The 27,675-nt window shown below is 40.8% G+C and overlaps 3 protein-coding genes across 5 annotated transcripts in view; 2 read left to right on the forward strand and 1 right to left on the reverse strand.

Moving 5' to 3' along the window:
* Positions 1–2,556: 2,556 nt before the first annotated feature.
* On the forward strand, positions 2,557–4,801 carry rpl19 (ribosomal protein L19). The gene is made up of 5 exons (XM_020632564.3): positions 2,557–2,714; positions 3,450–3,572; positions 3,835–3,955; positions 4,162–4,272; positions 4,606–4,801. The coding sequence occupies exons 1-5, from the start codon at positions 2,609–2,611 to the stop codon at positions 4,727–4,729; spliced, it is 585 nt and encodes a 194-aa protein (XP_020488220.2). The 5' UTR covers positions 2,557–2,608; the 3' UTR covers positions 4,730–4,801.
* Positions 4,802–12,355: 7,554 nt separating this feature from the next.
* st8sia6 (ST8 alpha-N-acetyl-neuraminide alpha-2,8-sialyltransferase 6) lies at positions 12,356–20,378 on the forward strand. The gene is made up of 7 exons (XM_020632609.3): positions 12,356–13,285; positions 14,431–14,505; positions 14,651–14,725; positions 15,965–16,109; positions 17,321–17,433; positions 17,546–17,638; positions 17,722–20,378. The coding sequence occupies exons 1-7, from the start codon at positions 13,191–13,193 to the stop codon at positions 18,197–18,199; spliced, it is 1,074 nt and encodes a 357-aa protein (XP_020488265.1). The 5' UTR covers positions 12,356–13,190; the 3' UTR covers positions 18,200–20,378.
* Positions 20,379–23,296: 2,918 nt separating this feature from the next.
* The window catches only part of gjc1 (gap junction protein gamma 1), a 39,556-nt gene continuing 35,177 nt past the window's right edge, over positions 23,297–27,675 (reverse strand). For all 3 annotated transcript variants that reach the window (XM_020632607.3, XM_065964336.1, XM_065964337.1), the window contains one exon: positions 23,297–26,558. In XM_020632607.3, the coding sequence (XP_020488263.2) occupies positions 25,047–26,504 (1,458 nt within the window). In that variant the 5' untranslated portion in view covers positions 26,505–26,558 and the 3' untranslated portion in view covers positions 23,297–25,046. The remainder of the gene's footprint in view (positions 26,559–27,675) is intronic.

Below are 27,675 nucleotides of genomic sequence, written 5' to 3' on the forward strand. Positions count from 1 at the left end.
TTCCTACGCCTCTCTTTACATTTTGGATGTTTGATTTTTAATTGTATCATTATTTTGCCTCCTTCAGGATGAGTCTGCTTTATGAACATTGTTGATTAACAGCTCAGCAGATTATTGTACCACTCTGACCCAGTTAACCTGTCAACCAGCAATCATCTGGACAGCTCGGCGGCTTCACTGCTGGCTCTGATTAACTTCTGTTGAGGAGAGGCATGAGGCTTTGACTGCTATCATTGACTGTAATAATGTTTACTCTGTCAGGAAAGTCAGAACATTAAAGAAACGAATGACTTTTTACCAACAAAAATCACTTTAATTTAATATAGTTCATAAATAAATCGAGTTTAGAAAAGTAGTGTCACATTAAAATGAAGATTAACAGCAGTAAAGGTGGAGAAGATGAAGGTGGACGGTGGTAGTTTATAGTTAAACAGTTGTGCATTACTATCAAGCACACAGTCAGCAGTGGATTCAGCGTTACATAAAAAAAGAGATAATGGAATTTTAAAATATACTTCTCATTAACAAATTTTAAGATGAGTTTCAAATTGGCATAGTTGGTTTTTTGCAAATGAGCAAAATTCATAAAGCAGGACCATTTTGTGTGCCTACACAGCAACATCTTTGTACATTAGGTGTTTGATTATACCTTTTCTTGTGATGTGACACTACCGTTTCTCCTTTGTATCGATTGTGTTCTCATGTGTGTTGTTCTGGCTCTGAATGTGTTGCACATCAGCTATGGGAACAGGACAGGCCAACTGGAAGGCTTTGACAGAATTAAAGATACTGTAAAATGTTTACACCTTGTTGTTCTGTGTTGGTACAGAAGTGAGGGGCTGAGACTAACAGTCAAGAAAGATTAAGGTCCTAACATCTGAGTCCTGACAAAACAGCTTTTAGGGTCAACCAGGTTTCATGTCATGTTAACAGGATATCCCGGAAAAGATAACACTAATTTAAACATACTCATTTGTAAGCAAGCGTTGTTGCTTCAGAATGAATGAATTCATCAAGTCTAAAATAAAAATGTGTTCAGAAAAGTGCAGTTAAGGGCTACACTATGGCATCTCTAGTCTCGAAACATCTGATGTCATTGAGTTTGAAACAGTTTTGTTTGTTTATTTTAAGCTCACACTTGTGCCGAGAGAGCAGTTGAATCAGTGGTGGGAGGTGATCCGGTACTTTGCCTGGGGATGATGGTGATTTCAGCTGATATTCTGGGTTACTTGAGGTGAATAAGTCACACAAGTGCCCCTCATTCGCCCACACTGTGAGAATATGGAGTTGCTGTGGTGATGGGGCTGCTGCTAAAAAGCCAAGGCTGCACCAGTTAACAGTCAGATGTTAAAAGTACCTTTTTTTTTTTTTTTTTTTACAAGGGTCTTCCAAAATAACCTTTCATCAAAATACTCAATCTCGTTACTCTTTGTCTAAAATACAAGTCAAACAAATGCTTTTAATTACATATTTCTGATATTTTCATTTGTAATCAAAGTGTTATTACTTTTATTTCCCTAAAGTTGCATTTAAAAAAAAAAACAACAACATATTTATGGTTCCAATTTGAATTAAATTATTTAGCCTACACAAATTTAATAGGCCGAATTTAATTTGCAGTTACGTCAGATGAAACCTTTTTTCATTTAATCTGACCTAACCAAAATGAAATTGTAATCCTTTTACTGAACCACATCTAAATCCTTTCACAGGAATATTGTAAGGTTGGCAGAATTCAACCTTTTGAAACCTCCCCGTCAAAAATTACGCAAAATGAAATAAAATCTCATCATGAAAAAAGTCAGAAAATGAATACGAAATCATTTAAATACTTCTAACCACAATGAGTTTGTCCAGTGTGACGTCAGCGGGATTTTCGGTCTCAATACTGCCCTCGTGTGTTTATCCTGGAGAATGCAACCAAAACTGTTTCTTCACCCACAATGCACTGCAAAATCACCGGCCGGTACCATTATATTACAGGGGAATATAACCGATCAACATAATAAAATAAATTAAAAACGAACTTAGTCGTCGCCAGTTAATGTCATGCATGACTTTAAAAACACACAAATACGAGCTATGTGACATGTAAGAGACTCACATAACGTCCGTTTCTGTCTACGATAACACATATCTGCGTCCCGTTCGGAGATGGACTCTCCCTTATAATGGTAGCTTCCGATCCGTCGCTCAACTCTTCCTTTTCCTGTTGAAGTAGCAGCCATGAGGTAGGACTGCAGTCGATGGCAAAACCGAAAACACGATTTAAGTGTTAAAATGCACGTTTGTTAAATCAATATCACGTTTCCCGAGATTACACAATGTACCTCATTCATTATAAATTAAGGCTAAACCGTATTTTGTGATACATAACTACATTTTTTTACGAGACAATGTGGGACACGATGTAGCGGCCGGAGGAGCCATATTGTCGACCCGGCTAGTAGCCTACTGTTAGCGGTGCAGCTAATAGACACTGATAAAGACCGACAAAAAAACATCCCTCGTGTAGAATACACTCAGTTTTTGTTGCATTTATCTTAACACACCTGGATGTTTGAGTTTTGTTTTTGTTAGACTTTAAATCTTGTCTGTGTCCCACAGCATGCTCAGGCTCCAGAAGAGGCTGGCCTCCAGCGTCCTGCGCTGCGGCAAGAAGAAGGTCTGGTTGGATCCAAACGAGACCAATGAGATCGCCAACGCCAATTCCCGTAAGTTCAGACCTTCTGCATCTGTTTACCTGCTGCTTGTTTGTCTTATTGTTTCTACATCAACAAGTCCCTGAAATGTTTCTTTTGCTTTCCTCTGTCATGATGCTTTCTTGATGTCTTGTGTGAAGCACTTTGAATTGCCTAGTTGTTGAAATGTGTTGTATAAATCAACTTTGCCTTTGCCTAAATGTATTGCTGAGACGGATTGTTAAGATCTATTTAATTAAGCAATGGCCAATGATGATTTTTTTTTTTATAATTAAACTCTCATGACCAACCCTACAATCAGCACATGTTGACAAGTTTCCTGCGTTTGGACAACTTTTTAGATAATAATAGTCCAGATGACTTCGACTTACTTAAGGCCCAATAAGTCCTGAGATTACAGTTCATCAAATGTACAAAAAAAAAATGCAATCAAAAGTAAAGCCATGCATGATTAAGACTTTTTAAATTCCATTTTATGTTTGTACCAGAGTTTATTCTAGGACTGTGAAGTTTTGACAACAGCCGATTGCTAACAATGCCTTGACTTTTACCTTTTTGCAATATTAGATGTTTCTTTGTCTGGTCTGATAAGCTGTGGTAAAATGGAAAACATACTCTCTGTTTGTTCTGTAATAAGGCACCAACTCTGATGACAATTGTTTCCAAGGTTTTCTTGTTAGTGCACACTTCTTGACCCGATGAATCGAGGTGCTCCAGCAGCTCACTGTTTTTTTTTTCTGTCTTCAGGCCAGCAGATCCGTAAACTGGTGAAGGATGGTCTCATCATCCGCAAACCTGTTACGGTCCACTCTAGGGCCCGCTGCCGCAAGAACACACTGGCACGTCGTAAGGGAAGACACATGGGAGTCGGTGAGTGAGACTGTCGCGCTCATTTTCTTTACTTTTATGTGTTCATGGACCGATCCCATTGTCACTGTGCGGAGGTTTACACACGAGAAAGCTTCAAACATTCAATCCCAACATAGACAAAAAAAAAAGAAGGGTAATGACCATTGAAGTGTATTTAATCTCTATTTTTGTGGAATAATCGAATATGTTAGACATCTAACTGCCTGCCTGAGTGAAATGTGAACACTGAAGTTGTTGCTGTTCTAATCTTTTTTTAAAAAAGGTAAGAGAAAAGGTACAGCCAACGCTCGTATGCCCGAGAAGCTGACTTGGATGCGTCGCATGAGGATCCTGCGTCGTCTGCTGCGTCGCTACAGGGAGTCCAAGAAAATCGACAGGCACATGTAGGTTCAGGATGTTAATACTGGCTCATTCTGCTCATATTGCTGTCGCTTGTTTTTGATCATGTGTTTGTCAATGTTGAGATCAGTAAAACATGTCGGTAATTCTGACATGACATACTGGAGCCCTTGAAACACCTGTTGCCTTTGACTTGCCTATGAAGTTTGTTTTTATTTTTGATGGTTTTTTCTCTGTCTGTCTCTCTCAGGTACCACAGCCTCTACCTGAGGGCCAAGGGTAACGTGTTCAAGAACAAGCGCGTCCTTATGGAGCACATTCACAAGCTGAAGGCTGACAAGGCTCGCAAGAAGCTCCTGTCGTAAGTCTGAAACTAAACTTTAAGATTTGTATAGTTGACGTACATGGAAAGGCAGTTATATCCTGAGACGTTTTTGAATAAAACCTGTTTTCTATCCACTAAATCCTGTTTCAATGAACAGGAGCATTCTGGATTGTAATAATTCAATCCCTTTTTAAATGACTTTAAAGCAGATAGAAGTCTGGCTTGTGGGTTAATACTTGATAATCCTGGTGGAAAAATAGTTAACATGCATGAAACGCTTTGATCTGTCGATGCTTATTGTGAATGAGAAGTTGAAGATGATTACACAGAGTATGAACACACCTCTCTTTCTCTCCACCTGTCCCACAGTGACCAGGCTGAGGCTCGTCGCTCCAAGACAAAGGAGGCCCGCAAGCGCAGAGAGGAGCGTCTCCAGGCCAAGAAGGAGGAGATCATCAAGACCTTGTCAAAGGAGGAGGAGACCAAGAAGTAATCTGTGTCTTTCAATCCTGCCTGACTACCATCTGCCAAGTGCTGACAATAAAAGTGTACATAAAGACACAAAGGGCCTCCTGTACTTTATTCACTCACAAAGCTGATTAATGGGGCTTGTTGTAGAAATTGAAATAAGAAACCTAATGGCACAGCAGTAATGCAATTCAGACAGTTTTCTGTATTAATCTTAATTTTTCTCTAAGGGTTAGGATGGGTCTAAATGTACTGAATATCTGTCACAGTTATGAGGCCAGGCAAGAGGCCGCAGGCAGAGTACATCATGACCCACAATGTGATCTTGTCTTTATACAACAGGATTAAAAAAAAACAGGCTATAACAATAAAGACTAATAAAAACAAATATTTTTTATCCTGCCAATATTGAACTTTACCAAGCAACACAACCATTCTCCTGCACTCTAGCTTCTGTGTCCATGGTAACCACAGACCATTTACGTTGACCTGTTAGTTTTAAGTTATCCTGCGACCACTAAAATAATGATTCAGAGAGATCAGCCTTTCAAGACACACAGTTTCTGCTGAAATAGTTTTCAGAACACCTGGTGGAGGAGATGCACTGTGTAAAGATGTACTAGTAACAGCACTGGTGTTATTGTCCCATCCCCCAGTTGTCTACAATGGGGAGGGGGGGACTGTGTTTTACTACAGTCTTCAAAAAACTGACATTTGAAGAAGGAAAAAGGTAGTGGATATTGAAGGTGAACATTGTGGTATCCCTGAATTATAGACCCATAAAGGTTCCCTATGGGGAATAATTCTCATACTTATGGCTTTTAGTCAAGTTAATTTCTCCACTAAAGTGAAAGGTACCTCAAAATGCAGGTGATGTACTATTCATATTGCATCTCATCAATGAAAAGGCTGAATTCCTGCATACACCCCTTAAGAGTCAATGAAAATTGTCCCTTTTGCAAAGTATGTACACAACATCCTTTAGAGAAGTCACTCAAGCCTCCTCTGTCCTGAAAGCACTCGAGATCCTCATTATTTGTTCCAAGACATTAAAATAAAAAAAAGAAAACCTGCCTACACAAATATATAACTATGCCTCAGGGAAACTCTTCTGACCCGGATAACTGACGTTCAATATACACAGACAAGTCTGAACAGCATAACCCAGGAGAGTTTTGGAGACAGAAGGCCAAACTGCCAGTTATAGTTTATACTACGAGAGGATGAGGTCTTTTGAGTGTCCCTATGGCCCGTCATCAAAATGCCCCCTCCTCTTTTTCTGATTAGCTCCCTCCTTTAACAGACAGTCGCCCTCTAGTGGCCCCAATTGGCTTTAACTGTGAACCATCACCAGCTGTAGCTTTTGTTTCTTTCCCCTTCATAATTTAGATGACCAACTTTACTCACAATGGCAGGGTTTTTGTTTGTATTTGTACTGGTTTTGTTTTTTTGTTTTTTACTGTGAAATGCATCTGTATAGTCATTATATTTGAAATGTAATCACTAGTTTTAGAAGACTAATAATGCAGGGGATGCTGATTCGTTTCCATTTTTGTTTGCACGCTTTCTCAGTATTTCATTTGCTGTTTTCGCTTTCCTCTTTGTCAAATGCACAAAACCTGGAAGAGGTATTATTTCACAAGCTTCTTTTGCTCCAGTCTCCGAGCATGTATGAATTAATTACATCTCATAAGGTACCACATATATCTGACCATGAAAGTCTGGATTGATCCCACAATGCTAAACATTCTAAAACAGTGGAGTCACGAGCTGAGACAGTTGGGAAATGAATATGAAGAAACATCATTTATTGTGGAAAAACCAACATGACATATTTTTTGTTCAAGATCACTGTATGAAACTTAAGCTCAGCAATGCCATGGATAAAGAAAGCCACATATCTAGTTCAAAGAGTTCTTGCAAAAGGCCTCACGCAGTCATTAAAAAAGAGATGTAAGAAAAGCAGCAAAGCACACCAACTTTCCCATAAAATGAGTGTTTTCAGCTGGAAACATTTAATCACAATCTGCCTTAAGTTGTGTGTTTTGTAGTTCTACACAGTTTAAGACTTGGAATCATGCACTATGAGACTCAAGGTGGACTGTAACGCAGTCTTTAAAGCCTTTTCTTCAGATACTTAAAAAAAAACCAGACAAACAGAAGATAACATGGCAAAAAGTAAAACACAGCAAAAAACAATCAATCCAGCATGAAGACAAAAACAGGGCAGGCGTCTTCAGAAAGAATAACTATTGTCAGTGACAGTCAGAGAGTTCTGGTGGTGGATTTGTCTTTAAATGTAGAAACACTAAATCAGAATGAAGTTAGTGCATATTTTTCTACATGATGTCAGGTTTCCATAGATATTTAAGTTCAACATATTCTTTAACAGAATACTAAAGATGTTTTTTTTTTTGTTTTTTTAGCTGAAATTCAATATATTTAGTTTGTTGTGTGATTTGTAATGTAATATTTGATTTGAAGGCTACCTTTTTTCAGCTCTATGATTTGAAGCCAGTTTCTGATTAGTTTGATTTCCTGCTCTCTAAAGACATTAAATCCTTCTATGGATGCTTTATCTGGACCCTGTGATAACCTCATGTGACTCTTGTCCGGAGCCAAGTTTTAACTGATCAGATCAGATATGTCCTCCTGTTTTTTTTTTTTTTTTTTGCTAAATTGAAATATTAAATCTGTGTCGAAGATCTGTGTCTGGAAAGGTTTGATGCCATCTAGTGGTTGTAGCTAAAGTGAGATATTGGAAAAAAAAACAAAGGCTCAAAATGGATCATTCGGTAAAAGTGAATTATTTGAGGTCACATTGACATCTTATACTAAACAGTTTCCTGGTCCTGTTGAGACCAGATAATCATAAACCAGATTTTTTTTTAAACAAATCTTGTGCATTTATCCCTCTTATATGCACAAACAGCTCCTACTTTATTGAATTGATTAAAGTGTGACGTACATTAAGGTCCCTGATTTCTATCTCTATCCACTGTCCTATCTCTCCAGTAAAGGCACAGAAAGCCCAAAAAATAAATCTTTAAGAAGCATTGTAATAATTGAAAACAAAAGAAACGTGTGATATGGAGCAGCACATTTCTCCACCTTTGTTTTTAGCAGGGCATCAGATTTCATGAGTACAGTTTACTTTAGTTCTTCCATTTTTTAAAATTATTTTTTACATCTTTCTCTTTCCTTCAGAATAAAATAACTGCACTACATCCATTGGATAACTTTCATGACTTTGTAGATTCAGATTGATGACAAATATATATCAAACAAATACATAAACATGTTTTACGTAGCTTAAGATAAAACTAAACCGTATTGATCTTCAGGGGAAATTTAAAAGCATATGAAGGCTTTTTTTTTTAGACTGAAAAAAGTAGAAAAAAAGCCATAATAATTTTGTTAGTGCATGACACATGTTCAACAATGATCCCCTGAAGTCAGAACATTAGGGATAAATTGGTAATACAAGGGTCTGTCATGTCCATTAAAGACTCTGCAGGATGTGTAAATTATGCATGAGCCCCCTGAGTGAGTGTGTTCAAACAATATAAATGAGTGTCGTCTGCAGGTTTGTGCTTGTGTGTTGACGTCATTTTTCAGTTTCGGTTGTGTTTGTTGCCTGTGAGACCTGCAAGGTAGTAAGAGTTCAGACAGGCACCGGGGCACCAGGCCTCATGATAAGCAGCTGTGGAATGCATCAGGATCAGCCGCTCTTAAACCACCTGACTGAATCACTGCCCTCACCCGGCCCACTTCTTCCATCACACCTCGCTGTGGAGCTGTTCGCCTGTCACAGCCACTGCAGGTGTTGTATGTAGAGGGTGAAGATGGCAGTATCAGGGTCCATAGCTGGAGAAAGTCTTTCTAAAATGACTCCATCAGGTGACTCAAAGGTCCCAGATTACAGATCTCCTGAGACCAAGAAGCTTTCAGCCAAGCCTCATCAGATGTGCTAATGAGGGGCCGTTAAAAATGCACAACACAGTCGGAGTCACATATAATGTCTTAAGGTTAAGGGGTTAAGCCTCATCTGTGGTCATGGGTTGATCAACACATGGTTATGGATTTAAAGAGGCTGAAGAATATTGGTGGGAATGGAGCTTGTAATTATTATCATCTTGAATGTTTTGGTCACTTTATTTCAGTTGTCTGTTTTTAGTTTTTGAATGAAGATACATAGCTGCAAAAAAAAACAAAAAAAAAAACACATCAAATATTCCCACATCGGAAGCACAAGCAGAGTTTATTGTCATCTTACAAAATGGCCAATCATCTCAGCTCCAAGTGAATGTTTCCCTATTTTGCAAATTGTCTGTAATTTTATGGGCCTGAAGAGGTCAGAGTGTGCAATCATTAACAAGAAACAAGAAACAGCAAGAGACAAAATGAAAACTTGAATAAAGTATGAAAACAAATCCTTGACACATACCGCTATGGCTCCCTTGATCCACAACCCCAAGTAGAGAAACCATGAAAATGGGCACCGATCGTAGTTTGGCCGTTGATATCAAGGTTTTACATTATTTGAAAATAATTCAAAGGAAAGATAAAGTTATCCAACATGAAGCTGATTACAGGAAGAGTAATAAAAGAGAAATAAGTTAGTTGTGTGTTGTTATTTGAACATATGACAAGAAATATATGTATTAACATGGAGGTCATGGAACCGTTTTACCTACGAAAGCTACATTTTTTTGGACTGTGTTCTCGTGTGATGAGGAGACATCACCGCGGGAATGGTGAATCTCTATTGCTTTTTTCCGTATGATTTGCATTCTTGATGCCTTGATTATTTTGGAAAAGCCACATCAATTTGCTCAAGCTGTTGCTGCATCATAATCTATTTCCAGACGTGAGCTATTTTTATTCCTCAGCCTCTTGCAGGCTGAAAAAGATATCCACATATAAACTTTGTATCATCTTACCTCATCTGTTTGCACTGTTACAGATAGTCAAATTAGTACATTTTGTCTGTGATTCATATCGTCAGTAAGCAACAGCTCTATCGAACCATGCTAAAATCATGATAGGAGCTTACTATCAGGCCTTACTGAAAGTCAACATGTCAGAAAACACAGTCAGAAACAGAGGTTATATTACTTTATTAAGAAACATAGATTGACTTTAACAGGACGTGTTTCCTGTCTGTATCTGCTCTTTTTGTCATGATTTGCATGAAAAAACTACAACATACAAAAAAAGAAGTCTGACTGCAAGCTCAGGGTGCGTTCAGGGGAACCACCCAACACTGACGTGAAAGCCGACCTGCTTTCACATCCTGTCTCTCGTGTGTGCACTTCATGGACGGTTCATGTCTGCTAAAGATACAAGTCTTCGAGGGGGAGGGCGGTTTTCTTAGGTGCTGTTTGGTTAACAATGAGACTTTTTGTCAGTCCGTCTGCCTTGAGGTGATGTCACATGGGCTCCTAAAGAGGAAGTTCTCATCTCCTCCTCCTTTATTGCATGCCACCCTGAAGCATGCTGTGTTCAGGCTTCCTGTCAAGAGCATCTGTGGAAGGTCAGCTGGGAAACACACACTCGCACACACGCACTTCCTCAGAACACTGCAAACAAATAAGAACAGTACAGCAACTTCAGACACACAGACATCCTCTTATCCTCCCTGGTATGGAAAATAACTGCAGAATAAATGTGTCATTTTTGCTTTGACTCTTCCCCTCTCTGAATAACGTCATAAAAAGATAGTTCCTAGTTACATAGTCATCCATGAGTGAGATTATATGTGTGAAGTGATTCATGCATGCTGGGTAAAAGAGACGAAGGACATCCAAGAGCTACACAATACTGAGAACTCTGCCCGGAGAATATGAACATCATGTTGAAAAAAAAAAAACACTTTTTCAGCTGTTATGTAGCTATGGCAATGACATTTATTTAAAAAGACAATGAGTGTGTAAGTCTGAAACCACACGAGTCTGGAGGTCTGGATATTTGATCTAACAGAGCTCCAGGAGAGCCAGGTGTGTGTCTCTGTACTTCCTCGATGATACACTGCAGTTATTGCTGGGCAGTGGCTCCATTTCACAGCCATGTTATAATTACAGAGTTCCCAATCTTTGAGAGCACTGTTTTTCTTCCATGTGTATGTCTCAACATTCCTGCTAGTGTCTCATGATGAAAGGTCAGACATGGGTATATTTTCTCACAGAGGCATGGCTCTCGGGGGGTTGAGTTTTTTTTTTTTTTTTTTTTTAATCCATCGTGTGATCATGACACATCCGGGGGAAAACAAAGGAGCGTGGTTTGCCTGTTGTTTCCACTCTAGAAAGTAAGTCAGATATATTCTTTTGCCCTAATTTATTCATAAATCCGCCTCAGTGCATATCCCTTGACCGTTATCCTCGGACCCCTGATGTTCCCCTAAAAAACCTTTGAGGGAAAAACTGGGCAAAATCTCAGGGATAGCATCAGAGGAAGGATCTCTCTTAGAAAAGGTCAGAGATCAGAAAATATGCAAAACCCAGATGGCACAGTTATTTAGGGAACACTGCTTTTACATAATGGCGAATAAACTTGAACTATCGTTTATTTCATAGCACACATTCTCTTTGCAAAGCCGAGCTGCTCATTGCACTCTACAGATCCACTTATAGGTCAATGAACCAATGCATGAAAGTCGGCTTGAGGTAAAAACCAGGTTAAGTGAGATTTTATTTTCCTAACGGCCCTCTTTTACTCTATCGGACGTTTAAGCCTGGTTTTATTACTTGCACAACCTACTGTATTGATTTTGCCCACGTCTGCGTCTGGCCACAGCAAAGCAGCCTCAAACAACCCCAACAGGTTTCCTTGGGGGCAAACCCTGACGTCTGCCAAAATCAAAACTTTCCAAGAGCTCCTTTGTTTTGGATTTGTGCACATGGGGCGGTTGGGGGGTGGGGGGTGGGGGTGGGGGGGCTGCTGTGTTGCAGAGCTCAGCTTACTCAGCATCTAGCTATACTAGCCATAATTACTTCATTGCAAAGAGCTCAGCGTGGAGTTTTCCACTGGAAACTCAAATCATGAGGGGTAAATGCAGTAGGATGGGGTGTGGTTTTCTGTTTGTGGGCGTTTTTTTTTTTTTTTTTTACTGTGAAATGAAACCCACATGGCCATTATATTTTACATGTAATAACCACATAAAGTGAAAGAAGAACTGCAGATGAGTTGTGGCTCTATGACTGCTTATTGTCTTTCTGTCTACCCCCCCCCCTTTTTCTTATTTATGCCTTACTGGTTATACCCTGTAGAAGCAGATTTCCCTTCCCTGGGCCCCAAGAACACCGCCTACCCTCTCCCATCTCTAAAACTCTCTCACTTTTATTGTAAGAGGATACTTACAGGAGTTGACAGAGCTGGCAAACTGTGACACTGGAGTACAAGCAGCTTGTGCATGTGCTGCACAGTTTGGGGAGTCACTCTGATTGGTTGGGAAGTCTCTGCCCTTCCCCTCATTGGTTTTGAACTTGTTTCTCAAAACACACGCACACACACACACACACTAGTCAAGAGGCAAACTGTGGGCTAATTCAGTACTGGGCACTCATGTTACTTTGCAAAGGGGAGAGGGGTTTAAGGGGTGTGGGCGGAGGATAGGCGGGGGGAGGGAGGGCAAATAACAGGGGGAAAAAAAAAAGGCTGGGGCTCCGGACAGGCGGGGGCGGAGAAAGAAGAGAAGGAGCTGTAGCTTTTAGGACTTTCAGTGAAAAAGTAGTATTTTTGCTGTGTGGACATCTGAGTGAAAAAAGAAGGCGACACCGAGAAGAGAGAGACAAGACAAGGATTGAAGAACAAAAGTGGGACAGCAGCTGGCCGGGACATAAGCAGGAAGAGAGAAAGGAAAGAAGAGCACTAGACGAGTAGATGACTTGTCTGAACAGGAGAGCAAAAAAAAAAAAACCAAGAAAACTGAGTGAAGAGGTTGGTAGAGAAACTCAGCAGAAACTCCTGCTCAACGTGAACGACGTCATAACCCCGCCCACTCGGCAAAAACCGTCAGAAAAGTTACCTGCAAGCTTCCTCCACACATCCTCTCACCCCGACTTCACCGGACGCTTCACCGGGGGGGGAAAGTCCGCCTAAAGTCGGGGTGAACAGATTCTGCCCTTATCCCCTTGACACATGCACCCCATCCGGACAATGTAAGGAAACTTTGAGGACTTCCGTTATGTGTGAAAGGTGCTTCTTGAGCTGAAGTCGACACACTGACAGACAGACAGACAGACAGACAGACAGGAGTTAGCGGAGGAAGAGGAGAAGGTGTGTGGTGTGGTGTGGTGGGAGTGAGGTCGGCTAAAAAAGCAAACTTATGAAAGCCCACGAGGAAAACTTTTGACACAAAAGAAAAGGAGGGAGGAAACCAGAGAAAGACAAAGTCAAGGTGACAGAGGGCAGATAACGGCTGGGTTCGAGACGGGAGGTGAAGGAGGGCTGGCGAGGTGACGTTAGACCGGAGGGGAGAGAGAGGTATGAGGGGACAGCTCAAGTCACTCTTCTCTCTGGTGATAACGCTCCTGTGTTTGGGGAGCCTGCTGACCTCTGCCGTCTGGTACTTACTCGACAAGTAAGTGTGAAAATGTCATTTCCCTTTGCTACATGCACACTCACACCAACACTTAAACGTTTAAAGGTAGACTGCTAAACCACAACGCTGATATGTTGTTTTAATTGTTTTCTGCTCCTAGTCTACTCCATAACCTACTACTAAAATGCAAGTAGCCTTTGAATCCTTTTTTTTCTTCCTTCTCCTCCAATATCCAATTAAGCACCACGTGTGTGTGTGTGTGTGTGTGTGTGATAAAACGAAAGAAGATTGTCAAATGAAGCTGCTGAAACATCACTCGATCAAGTAGGCCTACATTGTAACAAAAATAAATAAATAGAACAATGCCGCCACAGAATAGCCTAATACACTTTATTTTTCAGTGTTACGATGATGCCGTGGTAATGCCACTTATTGGAAGTGACGCAATTTCCCCAATTAGGCTGCGTGACAGGGTATTTAGCTGGAAACACTTTAGCAGTCAATCTCAATCGTTCATGTGGCCGTGGGTTTTGTAGGAAGTAGACCAAACAGATTATTTTTTTAGTGAGTTGAAATCGGGAACAGACGATGATGATCGCTGTGAAGCAACACCGCTTTCTTTCTACACACGAGAGAGAGAGATTTCTGCATTTGACATGTAGCTACGTAGCAAAGGTCTCTGCTCAAGAGTTTGTATACTGGTTGTTCATTCATGGTGTTATGAAGCTGACAGTTACTGAACACTTGAATTCATGAGGCTTGTACTCCGTTCGCTTTGGCGTTTGTTGGGAGTTTGACATTTCTACAGAATCGCATCAACTCTTTTTGTTAAATGCTGACTTTATTATGTCTTCTGTATGTTTTGAACAAAGCACATTAAAAACGTTTTTTTTGTTCTCAAGTGATGAAAACAAGTTATAACGCTAACATGTTGGCCTGTGTGAGCTTTTGGGTTTTAGGGGTGTATAGATTTTCTTTCTGTTGGCTATCTTTGTGAGGAGGGTCTGTCCACAAAGTAACTATTAATAGCTGTAAATGTGGGGAGTGGTTCATGGCATAGTCTATATGCAGGGTCCAGAATGTTGTGTCACGCCCCTGATTACATTATCTGATTTGTCCCTGGCTTCTGAATCAACACATCTGTCCTTTTTTTTTTTTTTCTTTTTCTTTTGTTTGTTCAACAGCAATGTGGACCAGCGCTTACCAGCCCCTCAGAAGAAAAGCGCCCCCAAGACCTCTGACCTCTGCAAAGGCTGCAAGTGAGCGCAACCACTGTTTCTCCTAATATGACCTTTTTTTTTTTTTTTTTTGTTCATGACTGCCATCAGATTACTGCCAGGGATTACTCACCTGGTTGTGTATGTGTATCTTAGTTTGTATGTTTTTTGTTTTTTTTCCCCACAGGAATATCATCAAAAAAGTAATGCAGGGTTACTCTCAACCCTGGACGAAGCAGGAGGACAAATGTAAAAAATTCAGGTAAAAAAGACGATGATTGTCTTGGTTTTGAACTTTAAGGGGAAAAAATAAAAATAAAATTTGGGAAATGAAATGAGCATGGTATGCTACATCTCCAGTCCCCATAGCTGCTGTGCTCTACAGACATTTACAATAAGTATTCAATAGTTAAGAATTACATACTTTTAAGTTACATGATGCTGGGTGGTAAAGGAGGTCAAAAAAAGCCCAGTGGGAAGCTCTCACGACCAATAAAACCTAACACAGTGCCTAATGAGATGGCCAAATGTGATTAAAAGGTTAAACAGTATGAAACATGAATTACGTAATAGAACTATTTAAACCATTACCAGTGTTTGGGCCTGTTCCAAAAAAAAAAAAATGCAACACAACTTTTGGGTTTTGGTGCCCAACAGCATGCAGCTGGTGCCTTTTTTTTTATTATTATTTTTTTCTACTTATTTTTATCCATGCCCCTCAGAAAACCTGAGTCTGCCTGTGCAGATCAACAAACACAACTTGGTTACAGCTGAGACCATTTGCATTGTGATATAAAAAGGAGCCCAAAATCTACAACATGGCTCAAATAAGGACCATCAAATGTTCCTCCACAGAATGAGAGTTTGTCAATTCCTATGAGAAAGAGGGGAGCTAGATGTACAGTCTTCTAAAATCCCAGCTTGGGCTTTTACTATATGTAACTTTACTAACTGGTTAAGTAAAGAGAGAAGAGGTATCAAGGTAAAGCTATTACCAAATCATTTGAATGGCTAAAAAAGACTTTAGTCTCTGAATGTTTTACTCTAGGACAAGCTCGGAATAGATGAGTCAGAGTGCCCTCGCCTGATTGTCACAAATAGCTGAAACTGGAAGTCATCCTATTAAGCCTGTCCTTGGAAAATAAATGTGATTCATGACCTTAAACTGTAAACATTGAATGTTTGAACAAAATCAGAATATGTGCAGGATCAGAATAGTTTCCTCTTTCCATGCACAGAAAGAAGAACAGCTGAAGAAGTGGGAAAGAGAAGTGAAAATAAATGTGTACTCAAGTTGAGCAACTTCCATGTAAATGTTAAACACCTGGTCTAAATATAACACACATTAAAATCATGTAAGTGTTGGTAAAACAGAGAGGACTCTACTCGAAACAAGCATGACGTTGATTTGCTCCTTTAAAAAAACGACAGAACATTTGAGGGAACATCAAAACCTCAGTCTCTTGGTACATGGTTTAATGAAGTCCTTGTGGTTCCCCAGATCTCAGCTGAACAGCAACTGCAATGGTTTTGACAAAGCCATCATTACCCAGGCCAACACTCCGGTGTTATCCAATCTCGTTTATGATGGGGAAAAGAAGAGGAGCCTCCAGGTGTCTCTGGAGGTTTTCAACACCTTTACAAAGGTATTTTGTTTGGTCACTCATGAATACAACCAACACATCGACAATATCTGCTACTTGTTTGGCATTGTGATTGTTCCTGTAATGTCTGACTAAAAGATTCCACGTTAATTTAATGAAACGCAAAAAACAATTTGGCATACTCTCAGCATGTGTACACAAGTAATATTTACACAAAAATAAAGACAAAAAGAGACTAATAATAACAATAAAAATACAAGCAGTTTGACAAACCTGAACCGTATAGTTAGAAAGTTGTGTTTGGAACAGAGTACCCATACATATGGGTTTCATTTACATCAAAAGTCCTGAGTGATAAACTACAATTGTGAGATAATTATATTATTTCACACATGCAAATATTAACTACTGCTTGCAATTTATACGTTTTTCTGCACACAGCAACACCTGAGCAACCCCACTGCCATGAGCAGCTCTGCCCCTTAAGTGGAAATCTGCTCGCTAGCCGCGTGGCTAACTGTTGCAACTGGTGGAAGTGACACTAATCAGCTCTTAACTTAAGCTTTCTTACTCGCCTCGGTGCATGGCTCTGGACACGCTGGATGTTGTTGTGCTCGTGTTGTATAAAAAAAATTGAGGGATCCAGTTTATTATTGCTAGTTGCTGAAACAAAATCAAACAATGTGTACTTTGTTATGCTGCAACTGGAAACAGGTTGACAACCGAGCAGACTTTAGAACAATAATTTAACTATGAATCTACATGACTCCATCTGATTTTCTTACACAAAATAATACACTAATGTATTTTTAAATGAAGTGAAAATGTATGAGGTATTTGTAACTCAACTCTTTCCACAACTAAATTGGAAGTGGGGATTTTGCTTTTCAATCCAAATGTTAGGAAATGTTCCCGTAACCGCTTGCAGCATGTTTTCACAACACAAATTAACAACTGTGTCATCAGCAAGTTTAAAGCTGCCAGTATGCTTCACAACAAAGTGATATACTGCTGAATTTATTCATCAAAAAAATGTTTCAAGCCCAAGTAGATGTTGGAAATGAAAACCTGAAGACTTCCAGGGGGCACCCATATTTCAGCTGGCAGCCTCTTTTAGGGGCGTCTGCTGCAGGGAAATTCCAAGAGGGAAACATTTGCAAATGAGATCCAGCAGTAATTTTGATCTACTGTATTATACCATCAGTATAATTATCATTGTGTGGTAACACATAACCATTGATTACAAATTCCAGGAGCATCCTTTCTCAAATAAAACATGGGACACGTGTGCTGTTGTCGGGAACGGAGGAATCCTGACTGACAGCAGCTGTGGAGAGAGAATTGATTCAGCTCAGTTTGTCATGAGGTGAGGAAAGGTGTCCACTGTGGTGACAACGTCAACTTACAGTATCAAAAATCATTTATGTTGAAGTTCCACAAAAAAGATCTCTGACTTTTTTTTTTTCTTGCTGCTTCAGGTGCAACCTTCCTCCTTTGGGAAATGGTTATGAGAAGCATGTCGGTGTCAAAACGGACCTCGTGACAGCGAACCCAAGCATCCTCATGGAGAAGTGAGCAAGAGGCTGGATTTCACTTCAATGTCATTACAGAGTTCTTTTGTCTTGTTGATGTATAGCTGCTGTTTTGTCTCCAGGTATGGGTCTCTGATGAAGCGTCGTCGTCCGTTTGTGGAAAGTCTGCATATTTACGGCAACTCCCTGCTACTCCTTCCCACCTTCTCCTTTCGCCAAAACACTGCTGTATGTCTGCGGGCCACCTACAGTATTGAGGACTTTGGAAGCCCCATGAGGCCCGTCTACTTTAACCCTGAGTACCTCCAAAGACTGACTGCCTTCTGGCGCGCACAAGGCTTGCGATCAGTGCGGCTGAGCACCGGGCTAATTATGGCTAGCATAGCTTTGGAGGTCTGCGAAAATGTGCATCTGTATGGGTTCTGGCCCTTCAGTAGTCACCCCTATGGATTCTACAACATAATGCACCACTATTATGATAACAGAGAAAGTAAAAAAAGAATCCACTCCATGCCAGCTGAGTTTGAGCTCTTGTTGCGGTTGCACAGTGAGGGGGTTCTCAAGCTTCATCTGGGAGATTGTCAACAAGGAAAAAAGTAGACTAATGGACTGCTGACGGAACAGAAGCAAAGTGCCTTCTTTGTACCATCAGGGTAAAGTAAATCACTCGTGCAGTCTTTCATATTATTTTAAATTAATGGACACAATGATTGGCTGGTGATGCCAAGTTAGCTGAACAGCAACTGAAACATCTGGAATGATGCAGAAAATCCAAGACTGAAAAAACGCTGGATCTAAAACGGACTGCATTTATTACCATGTGTGTTTCCGCTCCAAAGGAACTCCTTTGTGATGCCCAGGTCTACAGTGTAGTGCCTTATATTAACCTGTTAATGATGGAAAGTCATATAACCAACCACAGAAGCTTTTAAAGAGGTCATATTAGGCCCTTTTTGGGGTTCAAATATTTAATCTATGTACCTACTAAAGTACGTTCACAATAGCTAAAGTTAGAAAAAAGTGTCTGTTTTCATGTACTGCCGCTCCATGCACCGGCTCGCTTCTGACTCTCTCTCTAAGGCTCTGAAGTGCCCACGTTCAGAGTCCCCACGTGTGCCAAGTCGGATCTGATTGGTCTGCCTGTCCGCTCTGCCTTAATTGGTCAGTCGCTCAGCACGGTTCGGAAATGTCCCGCCCCTTTTACCATATTGGGAATGCAGCCACTTTGGCTCCGAAGGGAGCAAAAACATTAGCACCTTAGCACTACTGTGCTACCGCAGGCCACGGCATATTGTGGGCGTGCTACAGAAGTTAATGGCCGTGCAACATGAGCTGCTGGGCTTGCCACAACGAGCCAATGGGCTTAGATCAGTGATCTCACACTGACAAGACTTCACACTGACAATTTTTTTTTGAGGGGGGCTAGAACCAAGTGTTACATGCAGCTAATGCTACAGCTAACAGGAGGACGTAGGAGAAGCCGCGTTTCCACGGACTTTGAATTTTTGCATATAGATGTTCCTAAACATGCACAGGACACTTGGAAAACACAACTAAAGAGCATATAAAACCAGAAAAAGCATAATATGGGACCTTTAAAACAAACTGAATGTAATTTGAAGAAAATCAAATACCTCTCATACATGAAGATTGTCTGACTTAAAAAGCAGCACACCAGAATGTGATGAATCTTTTAAATCATCTATTTCACCACATCAACATATATATATATATATATATATATATACACACACACACAAGAAAATTGTTGAGGGTAAATGTTTGGTCTTCACACACTTCTTTCACGTGATTGTTTGTGAAAGAAGAGGCTGGTACTGATTGTGAAAGTTTCTGCACTCTGTTTCTGCTCAACAACACTGATGAGGCTTGATTTTAAAAAGCAGCAGATCTCAGAGGGCCTGAAGGGGTCGTGTCTCTGTAGCATATAAACCATCATGGGGGCAGACGCCATAGAAAGAAACAGAATAGTGACACTGATACTGTATATAAAGGTTGCTAGGGTGAGCAATTTTACGATGTGCTTCCTGTTGTGTCATCAGAAACCAGGCAAAGAAAGGTGCTATCTAAAAGAGTGTGAACTTCTACATGCTGGTACCAATGGAAACAAGTATTTTGAAATATGAATGCTAAATCAGTGACTTTAATGGTAGCGATTGTCATTTGTGCACTTTGGGTGAAAAGTATAACTTTGGATAAGCTTTTTGCATCTGAATCAAGACTTTTTAATATTACTGTGTTAATATTTTGCAACCATGTGTATTTCCCTTCATGCTGACATTTTGAAAGTGTTGCCAGTGATTTAAAAAAAAAAAAAATTGTCATCCAGAGAAGTAATGTAAAAGCTGTAGATGACCAAACTTGACGACTCTATGAGCCAACTGTAGAAAAAAAAAAAAAGTACATTGTCTGTGGTTTTTGTTTCCACTTCGGTGAATAACACGAGGCGAGAGGGAATGTGAATTGAGGAATAAATATTTCTCAGAAAAACATCTTTTGGTTGTTTCACTGGCTGGAGATGAATTTGTCTTTCCAAGTGGTAAAATACTTTCCCCAGAACTCAGTTTGCATGATTTAGAGTCCTTGGGCCTTTAAGTGCCTAAAACCTGCCAAGATTTGTCCTTAGAATGCAGTATTTCTACTTACTAACAGCATTTGGCCAGTTTTGGGGCACAGTTTGTTCTCTGTTTGTTTCAGGAAAAAGACAACGTATGACCCACTGATTTATTGAGATCGTTTCCAATAAATCGTTTTGATCGTTTTCTTTTACAAAAATCTGTAACCTGATGAAAGCTGTATGCAGCTGTACTATTTAGACTCCTATGGCATTTGAATGTGACCTTTTACATGAAGGCACTGTCCACTTCTCTAATTCTCTCCTTCATGTCCTGCTGAAGAACATCCCACTGTTGGATATGGACCAGCATTCAAACATCTCAGTAATGCTGTTAGGGAAAAACCAGAGAAGCCTTGAAAGTAATGGACCTTTTTTTTTTTTGTCCTACTCTTTTTGCTGTCCCTAGAATCATAATTGTAGCATGTGTTAAATGTCTCAAAAATTACATCTGTGTGACCTCAGTGCATCCATCTAATGAGGCCATTAAGAATATTAATTGTTTGTTTCTTTTTATAGAGAAAATAGCCCACTGCCACAAGTTGCCATTCCAGACATTGCTCATGGGATTCCACTCATATCAGCAGCGTCCCCCTTGTTAATCCAGCTGCAGCACTCTGCTCATTCCCACTGGCTAGTCTCTCTGGGGACAGAAAATCATAAAAACATACTCTCCATTTCCATTTTCTGATGTGGGTTCTCCAGGCAGTTTGGCTCTCAACTTGCTAATGACAACAGACATAAAGAGGGTAAAAAAAAACAGAGATCTTACACCTTGCAGGCACTGAATGCAATCTGAACATTTCTGTTTGTTCAATGAGGAGGGATTGAAGTGATTGTTTTACCAAGGACAATTTAATTTAGAGGCTAATTGGAACTAACATTAAGCCTGTCATGCATTAATGTCACTGAATGCCTCACAGACTCATTTGTTCTCTCGTCACAAAGCTGAAGTTCAACTGTCACTGAGTGAACCACCAGTGACAAACAAAACGACACGCCTGACGTGAGCGGAGGTGGCATCTCGTCGGTTTTCCTGTGACACAACATCAGCCCCTGTGACTGTAATTCTCCTGATAGGACTGCAGAGACCCCCTGATCTCCACCAATCAAAATCAAACGCAGATCGTATGCTGACAACAAGAGAAGAACAATACTAAACTTTTCAAGAGTGGGAAGTCTTTTATTTCCTGACTTTCTTTTTTTTTTTTTTTTGCTACAGACAGAAGATGCAGAGACATCCTTCAATATGCATTTCTGATTTATTTTTGTAGGAAAATATGTCTTTTAACATGCAAATCAACTATATATGAAACAAATCTTTGCCAGGGGATATCAGAATGGCACTGAGAGAAATGTGCATTTTACAAAAGGCATTGAAAAACACACAAACACACAAATGCATCTATGAATCAGAGTTTGTACTGGTAATACCATTGTTTTTGTTTTTTTTGTCACATCCCACACGGTTGACCACAAGAAACATATAGGGAAACAGCAGGGCTTAATTTCAGTCTTTCCCGTGAAAACTGACATTATTTAGCAAAGACAAATGAATGCTGAAAGTGGTAATTGTGGTATCCCTGATTGATTGACCCATAAAGACTTCCTCTGTCATTCTGGGAGATAACTCATATTTCCTTCATACGGTGTATGATGGCTTTTAGTCCAAAGTGTGTCTCCTCTCTAAAGGGAAAGAAACACTACAGATGGTGTACTGTTGCTGCCAAGTGCAACATACCTCAATTTCAGGCGATTTTATGGTATTTGTATATTTTTCTTTCTCAATATATCAATGAAAAGGCTGAATTTCTGCACGGCCCCCTCAAAGAATCAACAGAAATCTGTTCTCTTGCAAAGTATGTACACAACATAATCAACAGGGAACTTTTTCCACTCGGTTTGACCCTTTTCCCTTTTTTTTTTCTTTTTTTTTGAAAGCCCTAATGGCATTTTGGAGAGAAGCTTTCACAGGAATGCAACAATATGCAGAGACGAATAGTCCCAAATGAAAGTAGTCCCAGAAGCCTTTTGTCTGTCTGGTTAGTACACTTTCTTCCCACACAAATTTTCCAAGCCATTTATCGAAGTAAGAAACCCGACCTACACAAATATATAACTATGCCACAGGGAATCTCTTCTGACCCGGATAACTCAATGAATTCCTTACTTTCACCATAAACAGACAAGTCTGAGCATCATAACCGAGGAAAGTTTTGGAAACGCATTGCCAAGCTGCCAGTTATACTATGAGCAGATGAGTTCTTTGAGTGTCCCTGTGGCCCATCATCAAAACGCCCCCTCCTCGTTCTCTGAAGTGCTCCCTCCTTTAACAGAAAATTGCCCTCTAGTGGCCCCAGCTGGCTTTAACTGTGAAGCATCCCCAGCGGTCTGTTTTTCATTTAAACTCCCTTTTGTTTCTTTCTCTTTTCTACTCTAGTTAAAAAAAAAAACTTTACTCACAGTGGAAGAATTTAATGAGAGCTGATTTTGGGCTCAAGGGGTGAGCCTAACGCAGACAGGAAAACTCTCAGTAAATCACCTGTGGCTTACTGCTGACAAGGCAGCGACTGCAGCCAGACTGTCTCCATCACTGGTTCAGACATCAGCTAACAGAAGACCTTTTTGAAATTTATGACTGTCTGTTTTAGCTGCCTGGCTTGATGAACAGCAGCTGAGCCCAGAGATGAGCAAACCAATACAATGTAATTCTACAAACATGTCTAATGATTTGTCAGATTCCCTAAATTTACAACCTGGAACACAACAGTACGACAAAACAGCATATTAGCTTTCCACATTAAACATGATCTCAGAGGCAAATGGCTGCTATGATACATGAGAAAGACTTTATGAATCCAAATCCAAATACTTTCAGCTTTTCACATCTGAATTTTCCAGGTTTGAATGGGTTAGTGAGGAGTTTTGCAGCAGCTTGTTGAGAAAAAAGAAAAGCTGGGAATGGTTTGACTAATATGGCACTTCCTGTCTTTTTCCCCATTTGATTCCTTCAGCCAGTTTGTCTCCACACACAGCTTTTCGAGCAATCGTATAACAATGATGGGAAAGGAGTAAAACTGTTTATTAAAAACACAGCCCAAACAGTTGGAATACAGACATTAAATACTGATACTGTAACATACAAGGACAAGTCTGGCTTTTTTTCATTTCAGTCACTATATCCGACATATTATAAAAATATACTTTGTCATATTTCACATTTTTTACATTTGGAAGGCAATTAAAAACACTTAGAATAATTATCCATACAGCAAAGTCACTTTTAAAAAGAACTTGTTTACTTTTCCTTTATTTTACAAAAAAATGTTTCCATATAAAACACTTGTTTGAACGTAAAAATGAACTGAAATTTCAAGTTTGATATTTTAAAACCAATTCAAAAAAGCAACACACACATTTAATACAAAAAAAGTGGATTTAAAAAAAGGGTTGGTCTCTTGTAGGCATTTTTTTTTTTCCATAACTGGAGTAGCATGGCCACAGTATTCCAAAGCTACAAACAAGCAGGCTTCACAGCAGCCCTGCATAAGATCTTGGCACAGACACATTGCACAAACAGTGTTTGGTCTCGAGTTATTATAGAAATGGCTTTGAAGCTTTCCTGTTACAACGTGGTGTAATCGCACCCTTGTGCATTGTACACTGAAGGTGTAGTGCTGGGAAGACTTAACCCACACAAGGCCTGTCAATAGAAAAGACACACTACAGCTGGTTAGAGTGTTGCTGGAAACAAGTAGCAACCAGAATCGACTCCCAATTAAAGGAAGCCCTGTAAAATGTACCACCAGGGGGCAGTCAACTACAATGAAGATGGGACACAAGCAGGGTGCTGAGCCGCTTTAGTCAATAGCCATGAAGAGCCAGAAAGAGGTTGAAAAGTAAGGTATAAAAACTTCTTCACTAATGCACCTTGTAAAAAAAAAAAAAAAAAAACTATCAGGAATTTTCAGATGTAGACTGTTTAAAAAGTCACCTTCTGTATGCATTGATGTCTGAACCGAAGTTGTTGTTGCATACTTATAAAAACATAGAAAACATACACAAACACACTGTCAAATACAAAATCACAGTTACATAGAACTGTGACGGACAATGAAGAGGAAACAGATCATGACAAGACACAGCCTTTAGGAAGTTGACATAATCCCTTCATTATAAAGTCACTGCTTCAGGCGCTGCCACTAAGTTGTGTTTCATTTTATTGCATTTATGTTGGCATGACTCTCCTTTATAGCAATATCACAGTAAGAAGTTGTACCTTTAGCCTTTGTGTTACAACAACACTTCCTCTTACTTTGAAGTCCCAAGAATCAGGATGCCAATGTACTGACGTAGGCAATGTCTTTGCAGATGAACAACCAGTAGATGAGCTAAGCCAAACCTGGAATCAATCTGATCGGCAACAAAACTCACTATCATTCAGTAATTCTTTAAAGGTCAAATCCCAAAGAAAGGATCAACGAGAAGACAACAGAGGTCAATAATTTGCTCATGGACTCGCGGAGAACAAGAAATGTAAACGGACAGACTGTCGCCTATTTCAGTTTGTGTTGATGTGATGTTTTAAGTTGGACAGTGATAGCCCAGACAACACAAATTGTCAGCTGCAATATCACTTTTTTTTTTTTTTTTTTTTTACACAACTTTTTTGTTTTGCACACATCTTCTCCAGCTTGCATGTAACAAATTGATACTCTAAGACACTGTGGTGTTTAAAAATCCAAGGAAGATTGCAACAACCCGTCATCCAATCTCTAATATACATGGTTTAAATAAATGTCACTTTTTCAAGGATTAAATCCATACAGAGGGCTTTCCCTCTCCTGACTTGCTGCTGCTATTGCTGCTGCTTCCTCCTCCGCTGCTGCCTCCTTTCCCATGTTTAAATCTATGCTTGCGCTCTTTCTGAGGCTGAGGCTGCGGCTGAGGTTGGGCCTGGATAATGTTACTTTGAGGCTTGTCATCTTGGTTGTCCCCGAGCTGCTCCTCTGCTCGATGCTGCTGACTGTAGGCCTGGATGGCCGCCTCCAGTTGCTCATGAGCTTGCTGGATCATGTCTTTGTTCAAAGCCACCCGGGCCTCGCCTCCAGTGGGAAAGTTATCCTCATTGCTACCAAATTGTTGCTGTTCCTCTTGGGCAATGTTTGCACGGTTCTGCTTGCACGCCATCTTAGCATTGCTTAGGTCCGTGTAGGGCATCTGCTCTGGCTTTACCACAATGTTGTAGCCAGGAGGAGCCGACGGGGTGTTCCATGAGAAGGGGTATCCCACGTAATCAGCAGCTCCATCTCCTCCAACACCTCCCTCAGATCCAGCCTCTGGTCCCGTCCCCCCTACTGAGCCCTCCACACCACCATTAGTGCCCAACAAGCCCAGCTGGTACTCATCCTCCTGAGGAGGGCAGCGCCGACGGCGAAGAATGTCACAGATTGTACCGATCCCTAAATGAAGCATCTCCCAAACGTTGAGTGTGAGACAGAGGACAGTGACACCATACATAATGCGCAGGAAGATTGTCTTCTCTGTGGGTCGCGACACAAAGCAGTCAACGCTGTGGGGACAAGGTTTCCCCGAGCACACAAACACAGGCTTCACTCGAAACCCATACAGCAAATACTGGCCTGCAAGGAAGCCAGCTTCTAGCACTGTACGAGTCACCAGCTGCAAAACATAGACCCGCATCAGACCCTCATCTTGGATGCGCCTGCGTCCATCATGCCGGATTTTTGGTCTGGGTGTGGGTTGCAGTGGATCCCGCGGTCTCTTGGGAGGCTCAATTTCTGGCACCTCATAGATCATGGGATCATCCTCCTGATCCTCCTCAGTCTCCTCGATACCCCGGTGCTGCCGAGCTCCAAAGCAGATTTTCCGGGGCTTTCTGTGTGTGTATCCTCCTCCTCCTGCTGTTCTAACCGCAGCAGCACCAGCTCCTCCTTTGGATTCATCTATTCGTGCAATCTTTTGGACAGCGTAGCCCATGTACATGAGAGAAGGCATCGCCACTAGGATAATCTGGAAGACCCAGAAGCGAACGTGAGATAGAGGGGCAAAGGCGTCGTAGCAGACATTCTCGCAGCCTGGTTGGCCCGAGTTGCAGACAAACTTGCTCTGTTCATCGTAGTAGATGGACTCTCCCCCGACAGCGGTAAGAACGATGCGGAAGACGATGAGCACGGTGAGCCACAGCTTCCCCACGAAGGTGGAGTGGTTGTGGATCTCCTCCAGCAGCCGCGTGAGGAAGCTCCAGCTCATGGTGTCGCTGGACAGTGGGGCAGACAGTGTCCCTCTCTCACCTGCTCACAGACTCTGCAGAAAGTATAGGAGTAGGGGAAAGCGGAGAACAAGAGGGAGAAAAAAAGAAAGAAAACAGCTTACAATTAATGCTCATTTGAAAATGTGATCAAAGGAAGTAGTAGAATTTGTGCAGATATTTCTTGTCAGACTTTGCACCTGCAAAAAAATGTATTAGTTCTACAAATTCAGCGACAAAATGTGAAAATAGTCGTCATGATAGTTGCCTTAATTAGAGTAAGTGTTCCATTCGGAGCTCAGGCGATCAATATTCCCTTAATGTACACTCGTGGTTTTTGCAGAACAAATACAAAAAGCTGAATTCGGAGTGCCTAAGTGAGGTGGCTGTCAAGTTTGGGGCTTTTTATGGAATTAGAAGACCAAACGGAGAGGAAAGAGGATATCGGTATTAAAAAATACCATCAAGCAGCACTGAGAAGGAGGCGAAATAATCCAAATGGGGAATGTGCTATCATCAAATACACACACACACACACACACACACACACACACACACACACGCACACACACACACACACACACACACACACACACACACACACACTTTATTTAACAGCCTATCTCTTTTTGAAGAAATAAATCCTCTTAGTGAGCCTTCTTCTGTGAGAGGTGCAGTTTTCAGGATTGTATTAACTTGACTGGTTTGTTCTGGTTGGGAGGTAAACGGCATTGTGCTGTGCTGTGCTATGCTTAAATATATAAATATATATATATACAGTATGTGTGTGTGTGGGTGTATCTGAGCAGAGTTTAGAAGAGGGACACATTGCCCAATCTAGGTTAGGTCTGGGCTCTAGGCAGTCCATCAAAACCAGCAAAATCAGCAGGTGGCCAAGCACACACCATTGGAGCGGGGAGTCAGACAGCAGACCCACATTATCTCAGGCAGTGAAGCTGAACCCAAACCCTTCTGTCCCGCAGGGTGGCTTTTGGAGATGAGTACGACACCTCCACAGAACTTTCCGCTCTTTTCAAAGCCACGCAAGTGCATGGCTAATTGTGAGCTAGACTGAGGGGAACATCCAACCATGAATACTAGCTTAGTTTGGGGTTTAAAGGGCTTCCAGGCTGATATCCTTACCAAGCAGGTTGAAAGCTTAGCTGGAACTAC

Source organism: Labrus bergylta, chromosome 16 (assembly GCF_963930695.1).
Source record: "Labrus bergylta chromosome 16, fLabBer1.1, whole genome shotgun sequence".
NCBI classification, from domain to species: Eukaryota; Metazoa; Chordata; class Actinopteri; order Labriformes; family Labridae; genus Labrus; species Labrus bergylta.